We start from the raw sequence: 17,944 nt of genomic DNA on the forward strand, positions 1-17,944 counted from the left end.
TTTCCATGTCTTTTGAACCCTACTTGTACACTCTTCTAGGACATCCACTTTAGCGTACTCATGTTTTCTTTAATTACCTCGTAGTCAATTATTGTCCTCTCCCCTCAACCTCTCTCTCTCTCTCTTTGTCTCTTTCTCTCCCACTCCTTCTTTACTCTGCGTCAATATATCCCCCTCAATTTTGAACGATTTGTTTTTGTTTGAAGTGGCAACCATGCTAAAATAAAACTTTAAATAAATAAATGAATACAATTTCCAATAACAAACAATGATAACAACATTTAGACTGCCCAACCTCAAACTTTCATCACATGTTTGCCTCATGCCTCTTCCGCTTCGTGGTCATTTGTAATGGCCCGGTCCCACTGGCCGATGGACACAACACGTATGCATAAAGGACACAGCGGACGAGCAAAATTTCGCGGGTGGCTCCATCCGTTTTCATCCGCTCCAGAAATGGACACAATTTGCGAAAATTTGCGAAAACAGAACGGAAAATAACGGACGTGGGTAGTATGTAGCGGGAATGTTAAACGGATGTTCATCGGAAGCCTAGCGAATGAAAGCGGATGGAAGTGGATGACAGCTTTGAAAACTTTATATACGAGATGCATACGCTTACATCCTTTCTATTTCCGTGCTACTAACGATGTACAGACGTTCCGTGTACCTTATCTTTCCTCCCTCTTTCCGTTTTCAGGTGTAGCAGATGTGAGTTGCGAGGATGCCCAGAGGATGCAGAGAGGATACAGCGGACGTTTAACGGATGATAACGGACATAGAACGTTTGTTGCTCGTATTTGTCGCGGATTTACATCGTACACGGCGGAAGTTCATCCGTTCTAAAAGTTTTGTGCAGCTCAAAACTTTTTGCGCGGATGAAATCACAGTGGACGGATGCTCGATGGATAGAGCGTATGAAACACGTATGCAATGAGTACACAACGGATGCATAGCGTTTTCCAACGGATGGCAAGATTTTGTTACGCTTTACATCCTCTTTGCATCCGTAAGTGCAGTGGGACCGGGCCTTTACATTCCCAATCATTGCGAAAGGTTTAAACCTATTCCGGAGTTTGTTTGCACAAAATTTGGAGCGCAAATAAAGAAGTGCTCTTCCCTACACCATTCGGAGCGTGAAATGCAAATTTAGAGTAAAATTAGGAAAATTCCCTTAATTACTTTGAATGAGGAAACATTAATTTTGAGAAGGATACAATGGTCTCAACTCTTGTTTTGAGATATTTAGTTATTAGTTTCATTAATGATATCATAGATCTGTCGTGAAATAAACTTAGGTAAACAAATGTCTCCCAACAATAACCCATTATCCTCGGTTTACTGCGTTTATGTCGCCATATGTGTCACTAACTTAGTGTTAACTACATTATTATACAGTCTTCGATAATAATACAATAAATTATGTACAACATTTCACTCCATTCAAGCTTTGCTGAAAATCTGATCGTTTATTGACCACTTAACGAATTATAACTTTGCAAAACGTTTTTTTTTAAATATATTCTAATACTCAATTGTTATTATGAATTATGATAATATTCTCTTTTGATCTCACTCTAAATAATTGTGACTTTAAAAAAGTGAGCTATTATTACTAAATTATTGATATTTCTACCAACAACCCCCATGCTACACAGAGAGAGACAAATACAAAGGGCGAGGGAGAGAGTGTGAGAGAGAGAGAGAGAGAAAGAGAGAAAGAGAGAAGGGGACAGAATGGTAGGAATGATGCACCTAGTTTATCGATTACAAATGCAACAACTTTTCTCCATGCAATTATGAAGTACATTTTATTATTTATGTTGTCTGTTATATTTGGTTTTTAATTATTTCACCCACTGTGGTCTATGCACCCTGATTATTATCTGGTATTTCATTTGTACCTTTTTATTATATGTATTTATAAAATGTAATTGTTATATGTTAACAATCCAGCCAGTGACTGCCAATCACGTTCTGTATTATACCATGCATAGATAAATAAATAAAGTCCAATTTACTAATGAGTCAATCACCGTGTCTGCATCCAAACGACAGAATGTGCTATTTAGTTCAAGTTGAGCTAATAAGCACGGTTATCTGTCACTGTCTTTCATCGTTAACATCATAATAGTTAAGTATCCAATGGAATAATCTGCTCTCGAAATGTACTTGGATATATCTGTAAAATTTTCTTCATCCCACTCATTGACATCTATCTGTTGCCAGGATATTACCGTTCTCATCCTGCCACGACAGTAGCCGAGGCATTGATGGTGGTGTGTAAACGACTGGAAGGACTTCTGGATTCCAATTACGAGTAGACGCGCTCATCTCATACGTTTAAGATACGATGAATCCAAGAAAGATAAATGTTTGAAGACAAGAATTCATATTGTCATTTGTGGATTGTCTCTCCATGTGAGTTCAGACTGGGGACGTTTGTGTCATAAACCAACAACCAATTTTCAGAATATCTGCAGATAAAAAGTGAGGAAGAAGCAATATCAGTTTTCATTGGCAGAATGAGTAGTCACAAAGATTAATGATTGACACGCTCAATAAATTCTTTCTTGCGCTACTAAAATGAAAGCAATTCAGGTCCGTGAAGGGGGTTTTGAAATCTTACTTTAGTTGCACTTTTGACACTAATGAGATTGATTGATATTATCAGTCATTCAATGAAATGTTGTAGTATTTACTTTGAACTTTCCATTAAGCCCATTGTAACGTAACGTGAAGTTGAATCCAAGTTGCCAGATAACGAAGAGAGCTGAAGATGTCGTTTGGTTGTGGTCGACGATAAGCCAAGAAGGTGATTCCGGAATAACTGTATTTAGAGGTTAATCAGTGGTAATATTTAATATAAAATTGGTAGGGTCTCATTTCTTCAGTTACGTGATCTTAATCATCAATGACAAAAAAGACGGTTTCAAGGAAATAAATTGACTGCTTTTTATTCGGAAGCAAGCATCGTTTGATTAAAGAAAAACACGAAAATTTGATGGACAGGACACAAGTATAACAGCTACACTGAAAAATAATAATTAAAAAAAAACAATTATACTTACGAACAAAATTTGAGTTGAAGACTGCACTGCCAGAGCCATAGATTGAACAAGCAATGCATTTGTAGTCACATAGATTTTCGAACAGATGGTTTCGAATCGTCACTACACTGGAAGTCAGCATTTTACGTTCGGCTAAAGTCTCGGAGAGTGATATATTACGAGTGCCGTTAGAAAACCGGCGTGTGCCGTTACAGAACCATTGGAAGATAAAAGCAGGAGGGTTGGCATCGGAGGTACATGTCAACATGAACCCAGTACGCACTTTATTTGAAATAACAAGGCGAGAAGAAATGAACACAACTGGGTCATCTAGATTGAAGAAAAATATTTAAAATTTGAAATGAGATGATAGAAAATGAAACGAAAGATAAGAGTGGGGATTCATTGTTTGCAGGAAAAAAGAGAAACATTGACATTATAGCCTATTACTTTGACTGCTCGTTATCCATATACATTCTGGTTCCAGATGGGAAAACGCCAGCCTACTTGGCGCGAGTGAAGTATTTTGTAAAATGTACATACAAGTAGACATACAAATGTGTATAATTAAAAAGAAAACGAAATAACAGAATTGAAAAACTTAACTTGTAAACAGACCAATATCATGCGCAATACAAACAAAATCAGTATTATAAATAATATCCTTACCAATATATTTGTATGAAAAGTTAATACTCACATGAGACGTTCAGGACCATACTTTCATTCATTGACAGCATGTAGGGTCTTGTAGGATAAACAGCTTGACAGAGAAGAGGCTTCCCATGATCACACCTCTTTGGTATTAGGGTAAGGTTGCTTTCAGCATCATACCGATAAGCTTCATTCATTGAAGTCTGAAGAGATGAATCATAGGTCACATTTCTAGACCCGATATACCAATGGATGATCGGAGCAGGGTATCCATTAACAGCTCTGCAGCTTACACTGGTTTCTATACCGTCGTGTAGATCATCGAGGGTAGATATTTGTACATCATCTGGTGGGCCTTTACACATAAATAGAATAAATAACTTTGGGTGAAGCATTCAAGTGTCAAAATGTCAATTGGTAAAATATAGAATGTCTTATACGTAATGTTTAGTTGTACAGAGAGTAGACAAACCAGTTTCAAAGTGATATACGTTCGGATTTCTCTTTCCCGCCCCAGGTGACGTCAAATATTTAAAATTATAATGATGATTTCGTTATGATTGGTAAATATTGATTAAAAAAACGCTAACCTCTTTTGATTCATTAGTAATGAGTGAAATTATCAGTTAAACAAAATTTCAATCAAGTTCAGCCGATATAAAATCCCGGCATATTGAAGAACCTGAACTCACCATAAACCATCAATTTAGCTACCCGTAGCTCAAGAAAGTCTCCCAGAGATGCATAGCACCAAAGGTACATTCCGTGATGTTTCCTTTCTGGATGTATCTTGATGGTACTTTCGTAGTCATACAAACTCCCATCTAAAGCACTGCGATACGTTAACAGACTTATGTTACTGGGAAGACTTTTGTTGTGGTCAGGTCTCCATGAAAGTACAACTGCTGGTAATGATCCCATACTTTTACAAGTGATTGAAGTCAACGAATCTTCTTGAACATAAATAAATGTTGATCCTTGTCGGTTTTCTTCAATTTCTCCAGATGAAAAAAGCAAGATGCTAGAGGGTAAAACTTCATAAGAGAGAGAGAGAAAGAGTGAGAAAAAAAAATCACATACAAAACCATGTAAGAAACAGAAATTATGTGTCAAGGAAAGATACATATTTCCTTTGTAAGGTTTTACTCATGAATTGAATGAATAAACGTGTAGAGAAAATATTAATCTTCTGAATAAAAAATTCGCAAATATTTACATTATATTGACTGGGCTTAATGGGTACATCGGAACTATTGACCAAGCTAAGATGATATTGCCCCGAGTCGAAGACGAGGGCAATATGGTCGCAGCGCGATCAATATTTCTGATGTACTCCAAAAGAAGCCCTGTCAATATAATTATTATTAACTATACAAGGAATTTGTTTACAAATGATATACAACATTGGTATGAAGCATGGTTTTTACTCACGTCTGTTTGCCGATTTTTACTCACGTCTGCTTGCCGGTCCATCTGATTTCAGGTTATTCAGTGAGGTATGTAATTGTGATGTGACAATGATTGTTACCGCGCGTACACGTTAACGCCTACACAATACTGTGCGTATGAAGAGTGGAATATGGCAGGATATTGCCCTCTGATTTAGTACAATGGTTTACGGGGAAAACCCCGAAGAGAGCAATATGGAAAATATTGCCCACTCCGGTTTCATATTCGGAGCAGCGTGCAAAATACAACTTTTTATTCAGCAGCTTAAATGCCTTGTATCGGTAATAATCATTGAGATTTAGGCCACAAACTGTTCAAATTCTGATATCTGAGTAGAGCATTACATAAATAGTAACAAGAACAAAATATTGACTCAGCTTTGATAACATCGGCACAACAAGAAAATAACGAGATTTTGCTCTCTACTTAACACTTTTGATTACCCTGAACATTCAGGTGAACTGTGCGTTGAAGATTAGTTTGTAGCTGTGGATGTGATGCCACACAGCGCAGAATCTGTCCTTGATCATTCCTAGATGGCGTAATCGTAACAGTCTTCCGAGAGACATAGCTGTTGCCTTGTACGACATCAGACTGATTCTCAAAAACCACAGTAACATCATCTGGTGTACGCCATTCCAGTACCGCAGGAGGCCTTGCCCAGTCTGCTGCACATGTGAAGTCATACGTCTCTCCAGCATTTACTGTTATATTTGCGTTGTTGTAGTACTGACGGCTCGATCTCTCATCAGAAATAATGATCATATAGGGCGGAACTGGCGACAGAAGAGGGAAAAGTCATATTAAATGCCCGGCCCCCCCCCCACTCAGGGGTCGGAATGACCGCATGCGTGTTGCCAAAATATCCGGTAAAGGGGTGCTTTTCGTGCGACAAAGTCCGGCCCGAGAATTGTAAAAAAAGGGTTGTATTTGACTTTTCACCCGGAGATTTCTTTAAAAAGGGGGTGTTTTTCCTTTTTTTCTCTCATCTCTTTGGACTCATAAGAAGTTTTTCAGAATTTAGGGGGGTACATTGAGCATTTTTCCTGATTTAGGGGGGTCTCCAAGGCAGGAAAAGCCCGCGAAAAGCCCGCGAAAGGGGGGTTCGGAAATGTTTGCAGTCCTCAGATAGGGGGTGCTTTCAAAAAGAGGGAACGAGCATATGCGTACCCTAAATAACACTGAGTGGGGGGGGGGGGGGGCGGGATTAAATGAAGGTCGGATCGAATTGTACTTCTCCATTCTGATTCCATTTAAAATATAACCACTTCAAAGTTAGACATTGGAGCATCACGTATCATTAACAAAGTTCCTATAAAAGCAATAGTTTTTACTCATTGTTGAAGTTAATAATTTGTTAAAGTTGTGTCCGAACATAACTATTGAGAGTCCCCTCACCGTATGACAGCAACTAGCGACCCAATATTTGACAAACTTTAATGTTAACGGTATTATCAAGACATTCCGAAAAATAATGATATAACAGGCATGTATCAAGCTAATAACTAGCCCGTTTATCAATATGTGACAAAATGGGAGTCTTCCAATTTCAAGTTGCAAGTTTATTTATTTCACTTTATCAAAGATAACATAATTAAACATAATGAACAATGGTAATTATTATAACTAAATATACAATATAGAAAACATAATGTACATTGAAATAGTTATAACAGAGAATACAATCACAATCAATGAAGTGGGGGATCTACTCAAAAGCAAAGCTTTTATTATGTAGGTCCCTGTTCATAGGTTTATATGAAAATTAGGGTATCTGAATTAACATATTTACAAAAGCATATCATTACACGAGGGTTATCTTTAAGTGACACATTTTAAGAAACATATCGTAAAGCTTCCCATAGTAATGTTCACATAATTCAAGAAAGGACAGAGAAAGGTTTGGATTAAATTGTATTCAAGAGTAAACTCATATTTCATGATTTAACTTCACATTACCCTTGTGTTTTGCTGTATAAATTCATTATAATGAAATGTATACCTTGTGAAAACGGTGTCACTGGCTTGCTAGCTGATCCTTTTTCCTCTACTCCATATTTGCTGCTTACTCTGCACTGGTAAGTGTCACTATCATTTCTGTCAAGTTGTTTTAATGTTAAATTTCCGCTGGTAATGTCGGCCCTTAAGCTAAACTTAGATGGGTCAGGAACAAAAACCCATTTACAAGCCGAATACGTCTCACAAGAATGAGAGGCCACCGTGACGTTGTTACCCTTCGACCAAATTAGCCGCCGATTCGTTGTTTTCGGCGTGAAGGTGCAGACCAGTGTGAAATCCTCCCCGATGACTGGAAGAGAATTGAATGTCTGAATAGACACTTCAAATGCATGGTATCCTGCATTGATTTAATGAAACATATTCCAATGGAAATATACTTGGTAAATTGATAATAGCATGCATTAAATAGAGAGGGGTAGCGCAGGGGGGGGGGGGGCGGTCGCTTTCAGAAAACGAAATGCGAATTCACCGGTGATGAGGAGCGTGTTAGAGATGATCCAGGCATCTTCCCATATCGTCCTCCCCCGTTTCCTTTTGCCGTTTCTCGTCTTTTCTTAATGTTAATTGTTTCTCATCATTGAATGGGGGCGGGACCTCCCGTCCGCCCTCTATAGCTACGTCACTTATAACATACATACAAAAACGGTGAATGAAAACAGCACATTGCTACCAGTAGATAAATTAATTTGCCCGAATGGTGGGTAATAAGTGTTCGAGTAGGAAAGCAATGAGTCTAAATGCGATGTAAGATAAAGATGAGAGTTGGAAATATATTATGATAGTTTGTTTTCCGAGCAGATTTTTGCCAACGATCGGAATTGTTATAAAATATTTCTATCATATAAATCAAGAAAGTAAAGAAATAAAGCGGATTAAAAGTCATAACAAAAACTTACCAGAGTTGGAGATGATAATGGCGAAAAAGAGAAACACTTCTGCACAAATCACCATCATCATTCAGTCATTGTATCTTGCCAATCAAAGTAGTGCTATTTTACAACTCTATCCAATGCAGCCTATTATTATAAAAGTAATTATATGGCAGAGACTTCTTGGTGAAAGAGGGCAAACAGTTTGAAGGGAGGAAGACGATGATTTTGAAGAGATTTCCCATATATTGGACGATTCGTTGTTGATATGCCGCTCTTGCGTTGAAAGTAAATCAAATATAATGATAGATGTTAGCAATTTGTATATATCCTCCTAACACTAGTACAGTTTCACAAACTTCAACAAACCATTAATTTGAATTGACAATACAAGTGTTATAAATGTTTAACCATTAGGAGGCGCTATTCTCTTTACTTCAAATTGGAAGGTATGAAAACAAAAATATTCATTGTACAAGTTTTCCATAGGCTTTTGATGTCAATATAGCGATCAATACTTAACCTGTATGATACCAACACTTATCACGTAGTTTTCAGTCACTTGGTTTAAAATTTCCAATTAGAAACAATAGCAGGAAGCAAATATATATTTTCTACCATTTCTGAACATAAAGAGTGAATACACCAACGAAGAACTATGAATCGGGTGGGGTAGGATTGGGAAGGAATATTTGTTACTTTACTGAACACATTCTTGGCATAAGTTAGTGTGCTATGCTAATCATGACTCTAATGTATGTATAGTTGTGTAAGATATGTTGTTGTTGTGTTGTTACTTTGTAAACCCGATGCAAATAAGCCATTGGGCTGCAAACAAAATAATTCAAACAAACACGAAACAAAATATATGTCTTGTAGTAAAAAACATTAGTTATTTTTATTTTTCGGAGAGAAAGGGGTATGTGAGAAATGTCGAATACATTATTCGGACCCCCCCCCCCCCCCACACACACACATGAACATTAATACATATTAAAACGGTTTATTTACTCAGAGTTACTAATGACATTACGTTGTTCAAATTCTGGAGAGAGATTTGTTTATTTCGTGCATTTTGTTTTGTAAAGCGCCTTGAGTAAGTTATTAGAAAGTGCGCTTTATTAGTATTTATTATTATTATTGTAATTATTATAGCTAAAAGCTATTTCATTGTTTGCATACGTCGTAACATTTTATTATTATAAATAAACGAATATATTATAAAGCCTTTCGAATATTCTGATGAGTTGTTGTAGATTCACGTGTTTTAGTTAACAATTAACACTCTTAAATTGAACTCGGATATATTCGTTGTTTTGGTTTCCAAACTTCTTATACATAATTGTTGGATCATCAAATTGTATGAAAATGAGGCATCAATAATATGACACTGTCAATTACCAAAGGCTACAAACAACACTTTATGACATCACTATGACCTCTAACTCATCAGATTCATCCAGAAGATGATGCAGAACAGATGCTTCTTTGTCGAACTTGATGGGCACAAGAGCAGATGACGGAAACAGAAAAATGGTCTCCCCCAGGGTGGCGTCCTGGCGCCAACACTCTACAACATCTACACTGCTGACATCCCTTCAACAGTGAACACTCGAAACTCCATCTATGCAGATAACACCTGCATCACAGCCCAGCATAGTATCTTCGAAGCTGTTGAACTCCATCTCAACACAGCGCTCGCAACCCTTTGATTGAGCAGGTTATTTTCAAAACTAATGATTTGTCTTGAATAAATCTGATCCAATATCTGAAGAAGAAAAAAATTCTATTGCGACTTACCTCTTTCATACATTTTGCAACGATTGCAATGATTGACATTTGGTTTGGATATCTGCCATGTTTTAACCCCACCTCTCTGCAGCACGAGTAACAAACGCTCGTTTTACTTTTTCCTTTTGTGATCCTTAAAGAAAGCTTTAAATTAATCTGTAAAGATTGACAACGATCTTTTGTGGAATTTCATTAAATTCAGTTTTGCCCTGCTAAGACACCAAATTTGTCACCTCTGTTATGGCAATGTTTCCAACTTCTATAGAGTTAACAAGAATCACCGTGTCATCTGCTAATTTATATATTTGGATGGTAGATTTGTCAAAGAAATACAAATTCCTTTTTAATATGTCGGTATTTTGCTTCATTCTCCTAGTCTTAACTTCGGCAACCAGTATAAAGATAAGAACCGATAGAGGACAACCTTGTCTTACACCTGTTCTATTCTGAAATCCTTAGAGACCCAACTGTTCTTAGTGACCCTGCCTACTGCATTACTGTAGACTGTTTTGACCCTACGTTTAAACGTTTCTTTGAACATAAATCTATCTCATAACAAAAATAGGAAATCATAACAAATGTTATCAAAAACTCTTTTGAAAACGTTCTTTAAAGTATCCCGTCTGATCTGGAGGGACTCAAATTTATTTTACATTATGCTAACGTTTACAACGCGTTTTTGCAAGGATCGTGTAGTCAATGTTTAACAATGAGGTCGGTCTCTAGTTTTCTACTAAACGCTTGTCTCCCATGTTATGCAGTAATATAATAACAGCTTGATTCTGGCTTTCAGACAAATCTTTTTTTGTTGAAAATCCTGTATTAAAACTGTCAATCAGCATATACTTCAAGTAATCCCAGAACATTTATAACAAACTGCATTAAGACCATCACTGCCTGAAGACTTTTTATTTCTCATTGAATCTAACGCATCCAAACATTCTTGCTCTGTGATCGGTCACATAAACAAAGCCTCCGCTTAGAATACAATTCCGTATAATATTGAGTTATTTCTCTATAAAGAATATTTCGTTTCCAGTCTGAATCAGTCAATCAGTTTGAATTTATTTTGGATGTTTATAACCACTTAATTGGTTTGCATACCTGTGACCAGCCTCGGGTATCAAACTGAGGATCTTTTACACAGTTCCAATCACCTCCAAATATAAGTAAATCGTCGTTGTGCTCAATTAATTTTATCTAGTTGAACATCTTTGTGTAAAACAACTCTTTTTCCTTTTTTACAGTCAGAGCTTATACATTTAGTACACACCATATATTCTTTCTGTATCTAAATCTAACAGCAACAGCTCTTCTATCAAATTTTACAAAACATTAAAGTATTTCTATATAATTGTTATCCTGATTATAATTAAAAAGCCTTTAGAGTGTTTAGTTCCATGGCTGAATAGAGAAGATAATAACGCAAATCTTTTATCAAAAATATTGTTTAAAGGAAATATTTTAATTGTTGACAGTACGATTGGTCCGTCCAAACGAGCACTACTTTTTTAATGGTTATCTTATCAATTTAAACCATATTCTGGCTTTTTATATGAATGTTATTTTTTATCTGCGGAATGTTTTGTATTTAGCTGATGTCACAAAGAAGTTTAACCTGTTCCCGTAACTTCTAGATTCCCCCCTTTACATACAACAACATTTTCAAAATGCGTGCTTTCTATAGTCTTATACCATTTTTAGCTACTCTGTGTCTTATTATCATAATAATATTATTAACTTACCTCTTATTGAAGTAAGGAATGCAATGCAAAGATATATTGCGATACAGATACAAAACGTCATTCTTATTGAAGAAAAATCACTCGTTTCTGATGTCCTCTGTCCTTTCCTGGCCGTTGCTAACGGTTATTTAATTGTTCATTTCTTCATTACTACTTGTATTATGTTGATGAATTTGCTAGGCATCCTCAAGCCCGAAGTTTTTACTTCGTGGAAATAAACAGTACAACTGGAAATATATATTAGTTTTGTTCATTTCATCCCGAAAATGAAATAGACGATGTAGATATAAAATAGTGTGGTTAATTAAAAAGATTTATAAATACGCGATTCAGATATAGAGGGAGTTTCCTGGATGGAGTAGGTAAGATGTACACACTTTGTATACATGCATTTTACTTATCATTTAAATTGATGGGTTAACATTTAAAACGCTTAGAAAAGTAAAATATTTCACAAGGAAACCTTTATTGGCCATATGTTGACACATAATTTGCATGTAAGAATAACATGAGGACTTTCGGGTAATTTGTAGAAGGTCATAAACACTCTCTACCTCTTGTAAATTCCATAAAATGCTATTAATTTTGCCTATATATTATAAAGTCAAAGGCTATTGTAAAGACTATGGTTTCTTCAATTTGGAACCCTGCGGCTCGCCAGAAGTAATTTTTTTTTTGCTCATTTGCTTTAACATGTCCATAATACTGTCGTGCCTGTGATACACCGATAGAGAATACGATGATTAGCAAAAATGACGCTTATATACTCATTTCCTATTATGGAGTCAGGCCCCGTTCTTCCCCCCTTCTTTTATATGTAATGAATGATTTCCCATGATGCTTGTAATTTAGTCATTTCATTCTAAATCACAATGTATAGCTGCTTTTCAATTTTAAATACATATCAGGATTTGCTTAGATACACTACGTTATATGAAAAAAATTAATCATCATGGGGATTTTAGTTAGACATGACTTTTCCGACTGGGATTACAACTTCAGATTTATTTATCCATTGTTTTTCTCATTCACCACAAAGATGTTTTTACATACAAATCTTTATCATTATTTTTTTTTTGCTTCTTGCAAGGTTTCTAACCTATTTGAAAAAATGATTTCATGATTGAATTGATGATAATCAATTTCGTTGATTATGTAATTTAAGCTTGAGAGTTTAAATGAATTGTCAATAATTTGCTAGATTCAATTTCACAATGACGTATGTGTACCGCGCAATATCTATCACATTTTTTGGAATGGAATGTGAGGATTCACATGCGGCTTACGTTCATCATTAATTAGCTCTGTTTCTATACATATATATATATATATATATATATAGTAAATATTTGTATATTTATATATAAAGTATGAGGTATATTTTACGTCCTTAAGGTCACGTTCATAATAACATTAGTATTTAAAAATAAAACCAATTGAGAAGTACCTATTTGTTTCGTGACACGCTTGTATATGAAACTACCCCCTCTACATCTTTATTAATATGTATGTATATCGATATCAAATGGTGTAGAGGTATTTTCTGGACCTCTAGAAAGAACAGAGCCTTTATGTAAATGGCTCTAATAAGATATATTAATCCTTTTTATGAATGATTCTGACTTGTATTTGTTAATTTCATGTATGATGCTTAATACAACCCCAACAAACAAGAAAAACAAAAATTAACCTAAACAAACCTAGGATTTGTACTTAGTACCTAGAATGAGTATTTCTAGTTGGTCATTCCTTGTAATCAGTCGTTCCGAAATGACTTTGCCTTAAATGCTGAACCTCAACTTTATCTTTTAGTCTAGTGTTCTTTATCTCTCTAGCTGTTGTGTATACAATTGTACATGTCAGGCCCTCTACCCTCTCACTCTGTCGTCCTCCGTTCATTCTGTCATTGAAACTTCATCCACAAATAGCCCTACTCCCTCCATGTAAATATCTTTATTTCCTAGAAATCATTCATAAATATTTTACACTTTCTCTGTCACATATTATTCTCTCACATTTCTAGTTTGCACTCTTAAACTCTCAGTTCGTACTTGAATTATTCAAACTTTTACAATTATCCCTATCTCGTGGGTCCGGTTGTCCAGCACACACTTTATATATGCTTGTATATAATCTGTTTATTTTGAATTTATTTACACTTGTGTTCAAAGTATTATCCCATATATTTTGCCATCAAATAACACTTTCTTCATCCATCTGGTTTTGTTAGAGTAACAAGTAACTATAAACTGTTAAAACCTCACCATTGTTTTATCTGTGCAGCTTTTATTGAAATACATAACAATGAGTATATTTCCCACAGGTCTGTCATGCAGTGCACTCAGTGCAATGCAAAGATAAAACGATTGCTTTAAACATAATTGATTCATCGATGAATCAGAAAATATTTCGGGAATAGACCATTAATGAACAGAAATACAGACAGACTATACAAATTGTAATAATAACTGATCAATATAAAATTAGTGTCCACTAGACGGATATCCTCATGTGATGAAGTAAAGTTGAAATACTCCAAAAGCAATATTAATTACATGTTTGTATACAAGTATGCAACAATGGTGTGATTAGTTAAGGATTCAATATGCTCAGATACAAATGCAATTAAATGTATAAACAACCTTGAGGTCTCCCATGATTTACAATGCAAGACTTGTTAAACATTCATATTATTTGTATTCGTCTAAAGTCAATTATTAATGTTATATTACAAATTATCTCATTCAGAGTGAAATAGTGCAATGGTGTAGTTATATTGATTTACATACATGTACATATGAGCTTATATGAGAATTATAATATCTGCCATTATAGTTATAATTATTAACTTGACACATATATATGTTACAAAGCCCTCAATATTTGAATCTAATCTCAAACTATCAAGCCCTACTGTTATGCATGAAAATATGTTTAAATTTAATTTGATTCTACATCTTAAAGCTACAGGATACAACTACATGTACATATAATGTGTATACAAATGAATCGAAAGAGGCCATTGTTACTGCAAGTTAACATGTATCATTCAATGTTTAAAAATTTGCGATTGTGCAACACATGACCGAGATATTACATTATTGAAACAACACACTCTATACATACATGTAATAATTAACAGCGAATTGTTTTTAAAGTGTTAATCATAGAAATATAGTGTTCGTCATCTTTTTACAGTGTTGCTTTCAATGCGATCCTGCAGGCGGTTAGACTTACAGGCCAGAGTAGGAGATTAAATCTACTTTGAGAGCAAGTAGTTGTAATAAAATGCAATTCGTGCCATACACATTAAATATAGCATATAATCGATACACAATGCATTCTAAACCTAAGCAGGTTGTGATATTTTACATGTATTTGCTACATTTATTTAGTAGTTGCTTTAAGATGAAATATTTGACAGATATCCTTCGACACTTATTGAAATATGAATTTTCATTTAAACATCATCATTATAATACATTTATCATACACTTTAAGCTTACTAAAGTCCGATTTTCAAATTCATGTAAATGTGACAGATTTTAACCCAAATTGAAATAGTAACAAAAGCGGTGCAAGAAATCCTAATAACATACGATAGTAGGTATAATTCCATATTTACAGCATATTCTTTTGAATCAGTTAATATTTATTGTTCGTTATAAACCAGCAAATATATATATATTTAAATGTTTAAGTGATAAGTATACATACAAAGATAAACATGGACATAATACGTAAAACTGTTTTAATACAAACGAATCCCTTGTGCAACGTTTGCAAAAGATCATGGTGTTATGCTAGGGGTCCACCTTTTCACATTATGTCTACCTGCATTAGCAGTATGTTCTAAAATCGAATGTAGAATAGTTTACAATATGTTGATGGAACCGAATAAAAGACGATCTATACCTTTCGAGTAAATTATGATTATATATAAAATAAAAAAAATCAATCTAAATACATAACATGCGGCATTCTCTTAATATTAACTTAATATTACTACTGAAATATGGAGTGTAATTTACACATTCACTCATTTACTCTACTTTAGAGTGTGATAAAATTCGATACAATCACGACAATAGTATTTTATAGAAAATTACATGAATCATAAACTATAAATAGGCCTACTCGTACAGTTTTGGGCATCACATATTTTCTAATTCTAGTTTTTCTTTATGTTCTTGATTTTTTTACATGTAAAATTATTTCAGAATATGTTTCCTTTTACACAATGCAAACAAAAACCCATATGTATGCAAACCTTCACCAACTTTGATCCACGAAAGCATTTGATGGTGTAAGCTTCCCTTTTTTCTGAGTAAGGACTCTTTATTGCTAATTAAGTGGGATGTTTGTACCATTTCTGATGAAGCTATCTTCATATGTTATCACATTCAACTTTTGATTTACCCAGTGCGTCACTCTTCTTTTACGGAGACGACATAGGCGGTATGGGATACATGTTTATATATGTAGTGGTTGTTTTAGCATTAGCTTCTTGTGCTGTGGGAAGGATATTGATATATTGAGGATCACCGGATTCGTTTTTAGACGCCTTTTCGTCTATATACACATTTACCGCCCCATCACACTTTCAAATAGGACTAACACAATATTCATTGTCTGGGTTGTTTTGCAGCGCACTTTTTTCAGTCATGTCCCTATTTACATAGACAGCCTCAGGACACTTTCGAGTAGCACTAGGACTGATGTATTCGTCATTGTCGGCGGGAGAAATCGGCTTCATGTCCATGTAGTTGCTTGTAGGTGTGTCATTGTTGGTGCGAGGAACAGGCTTCAAGTCCATGTAGTAACTTGTAGTTGTGTCAGTGTTGGTGCGAGGAATAGGCTTCAAGTCCATGTAGTCGCTTGTAGTTGTGTCAGTGTTGGTGCGAGGAATAGGCTTCAAGTCCATGTAGCAGCTTGTAGTTGTGTCAGTGTTGGTGCGAGGAACAGGCTTCAAGTCCATGTAGTCGCTTGTAGTTGATTTAGAGGCGTGAGATGGAGGTACTGGTGCTATTTCAGTATATTCACCCTGGTCCACCTACAATAATATTTCCAAGCAAAATACTTAAAGTGAATTTCAAAATGTCAAATATTTGATTCTATTATTCATATAAGGCCTATGAATCAATAGTTTGCAATTTTTAATATTTTCCTTTAAACGGTGTCTGAGTCTTTCTGTACTGAAATTTGAGTGTAACAGTAGCTTGTAATGCAAAGAGGCAAATCATTTTTACTACCTACAACACAGCGGCGTATATATAAAGGAAAAATGGCGCCAGGGACGTACAACATTTTGCCACAACCTTTACAAGGTTTTCTGTTCAAAATACAAACAACATTTCCTCGACCAAGCCTGAGATTGGTAATCAACATTTGAATACCTATACAAATAAGTGTAGGAGCAAAGTGACCAAGCGGTATATTACTTTTTCAATCTTGTTTTTATTTTTTCAAAACCTGTGCATTCTAAAATGCAGAGTTGTTCAAAGTAACTCAGTATAGACTAATTCTCAATTTCGATTACATTTCAATTGAAAACAAACAAAGAAATTACTTTTTAACTTGACAATTAAATTCATGGGGTTTAATTATGATTAAACTGAGTCATTAAAATGAATCCTGTTAAGAATGCTGAATTTATGGAGATAATTTGTTTCGACATGCCGCAGCTGAACATTAACCGATATGCATGTATTTCGCAATGAAACTAAGATTGAGTAAGTAATGCTATTTAGATTTCACCTTAATACTATTCTGTAATATCATATTAATAAGTAATGCAAAATTATAGACCTACCATTTGACCTTCTGGCTGATTTTTTTTCCATGGTCTGCTTAGAGTGCACAGAAGAACATTGAATGTAAAGACAAATCGTGTTAATGGGAGCACACATTTTAGCATATATACTTCCTTTTAAAAGTTGACTTTCATTAGAAAATTTGACTTATTTTATATTGAAAACTATATCCATGATAACAGATCAATAAATCGATCTATTTAAATTAAAAACATTGTGAAAATAAAATGATAGAAGTCTGCGGGGAAATATGTTAATTTTGTTCTTATCATGTGAATATAAATACAATTTAAAGTATCCTACTTCATATTCCTCTGACTAGCAGTTAACTTCTCCTTTATCCTATTTTGATCTTTATAATTTAAAGTATTTTTGTTCGGAACTATAGTAATTTAAATGATTTTCTTCCAACATTTTATTATACTTCAATTCCTGTCTTAGTATTAACACTGTTATTTTTCATCATGAATGCTACAACTACTACAAGCACAATGTACGGCAGATAATGAGAGAAAGGGGGAAGATTATACGGGTTAACATAGTTGGTAAGAGAA

The 17,944-nt window shown here is 34.9% G+C and overlaps 1 protein-coding gene across 1 annotated transcript; it reads right to left on the bottom strand.

Annotated features, from left to right (window-relative positions):
- Positions 1-16,058: 16,058 nt before the first annotated feature.
- Positions 16,059-17,404, bottom strand: LOC115921464. The gene is made up of 2 exons (XM_030978965.1): positions 17,390-17,404; positions 16,059-16,630 (listed from the first exon to the last, which is right to left on the bottom strand). Exons 1-2 carry the CDS (start codon positions 17,390-17,392, stop codon positions 16,181-16,183), a joined length of 453 nt encoding a protein of 150 aa, XP_030834825.1. The 5' UTR covers positions 17,393-17,404; the 3' UTR covers positions 16,059-16,180.
- Between the last annotated feature and the right edge of the window lie 540 nt (positions 17,405-17,944).

Source organism: Strongylocentrotus purpuratus, unplaced genomic scaffold (genome assembly GCF_000002235.5).
Source record: "Strongylocentrotus purpuratus isolate Spur 01 unplaced genomic scaffold, Spur_5.0 spur5_scaffold_1, whole genome shotgun sequence".
Taxonomy (NCBI): Eukaryota; Metazoa; Echinodermata; class Echinoidea; order Camarodonta; family Strongylocentrotidae; genus Strongylocentrotus; species Strongylocentrotus purpuratus.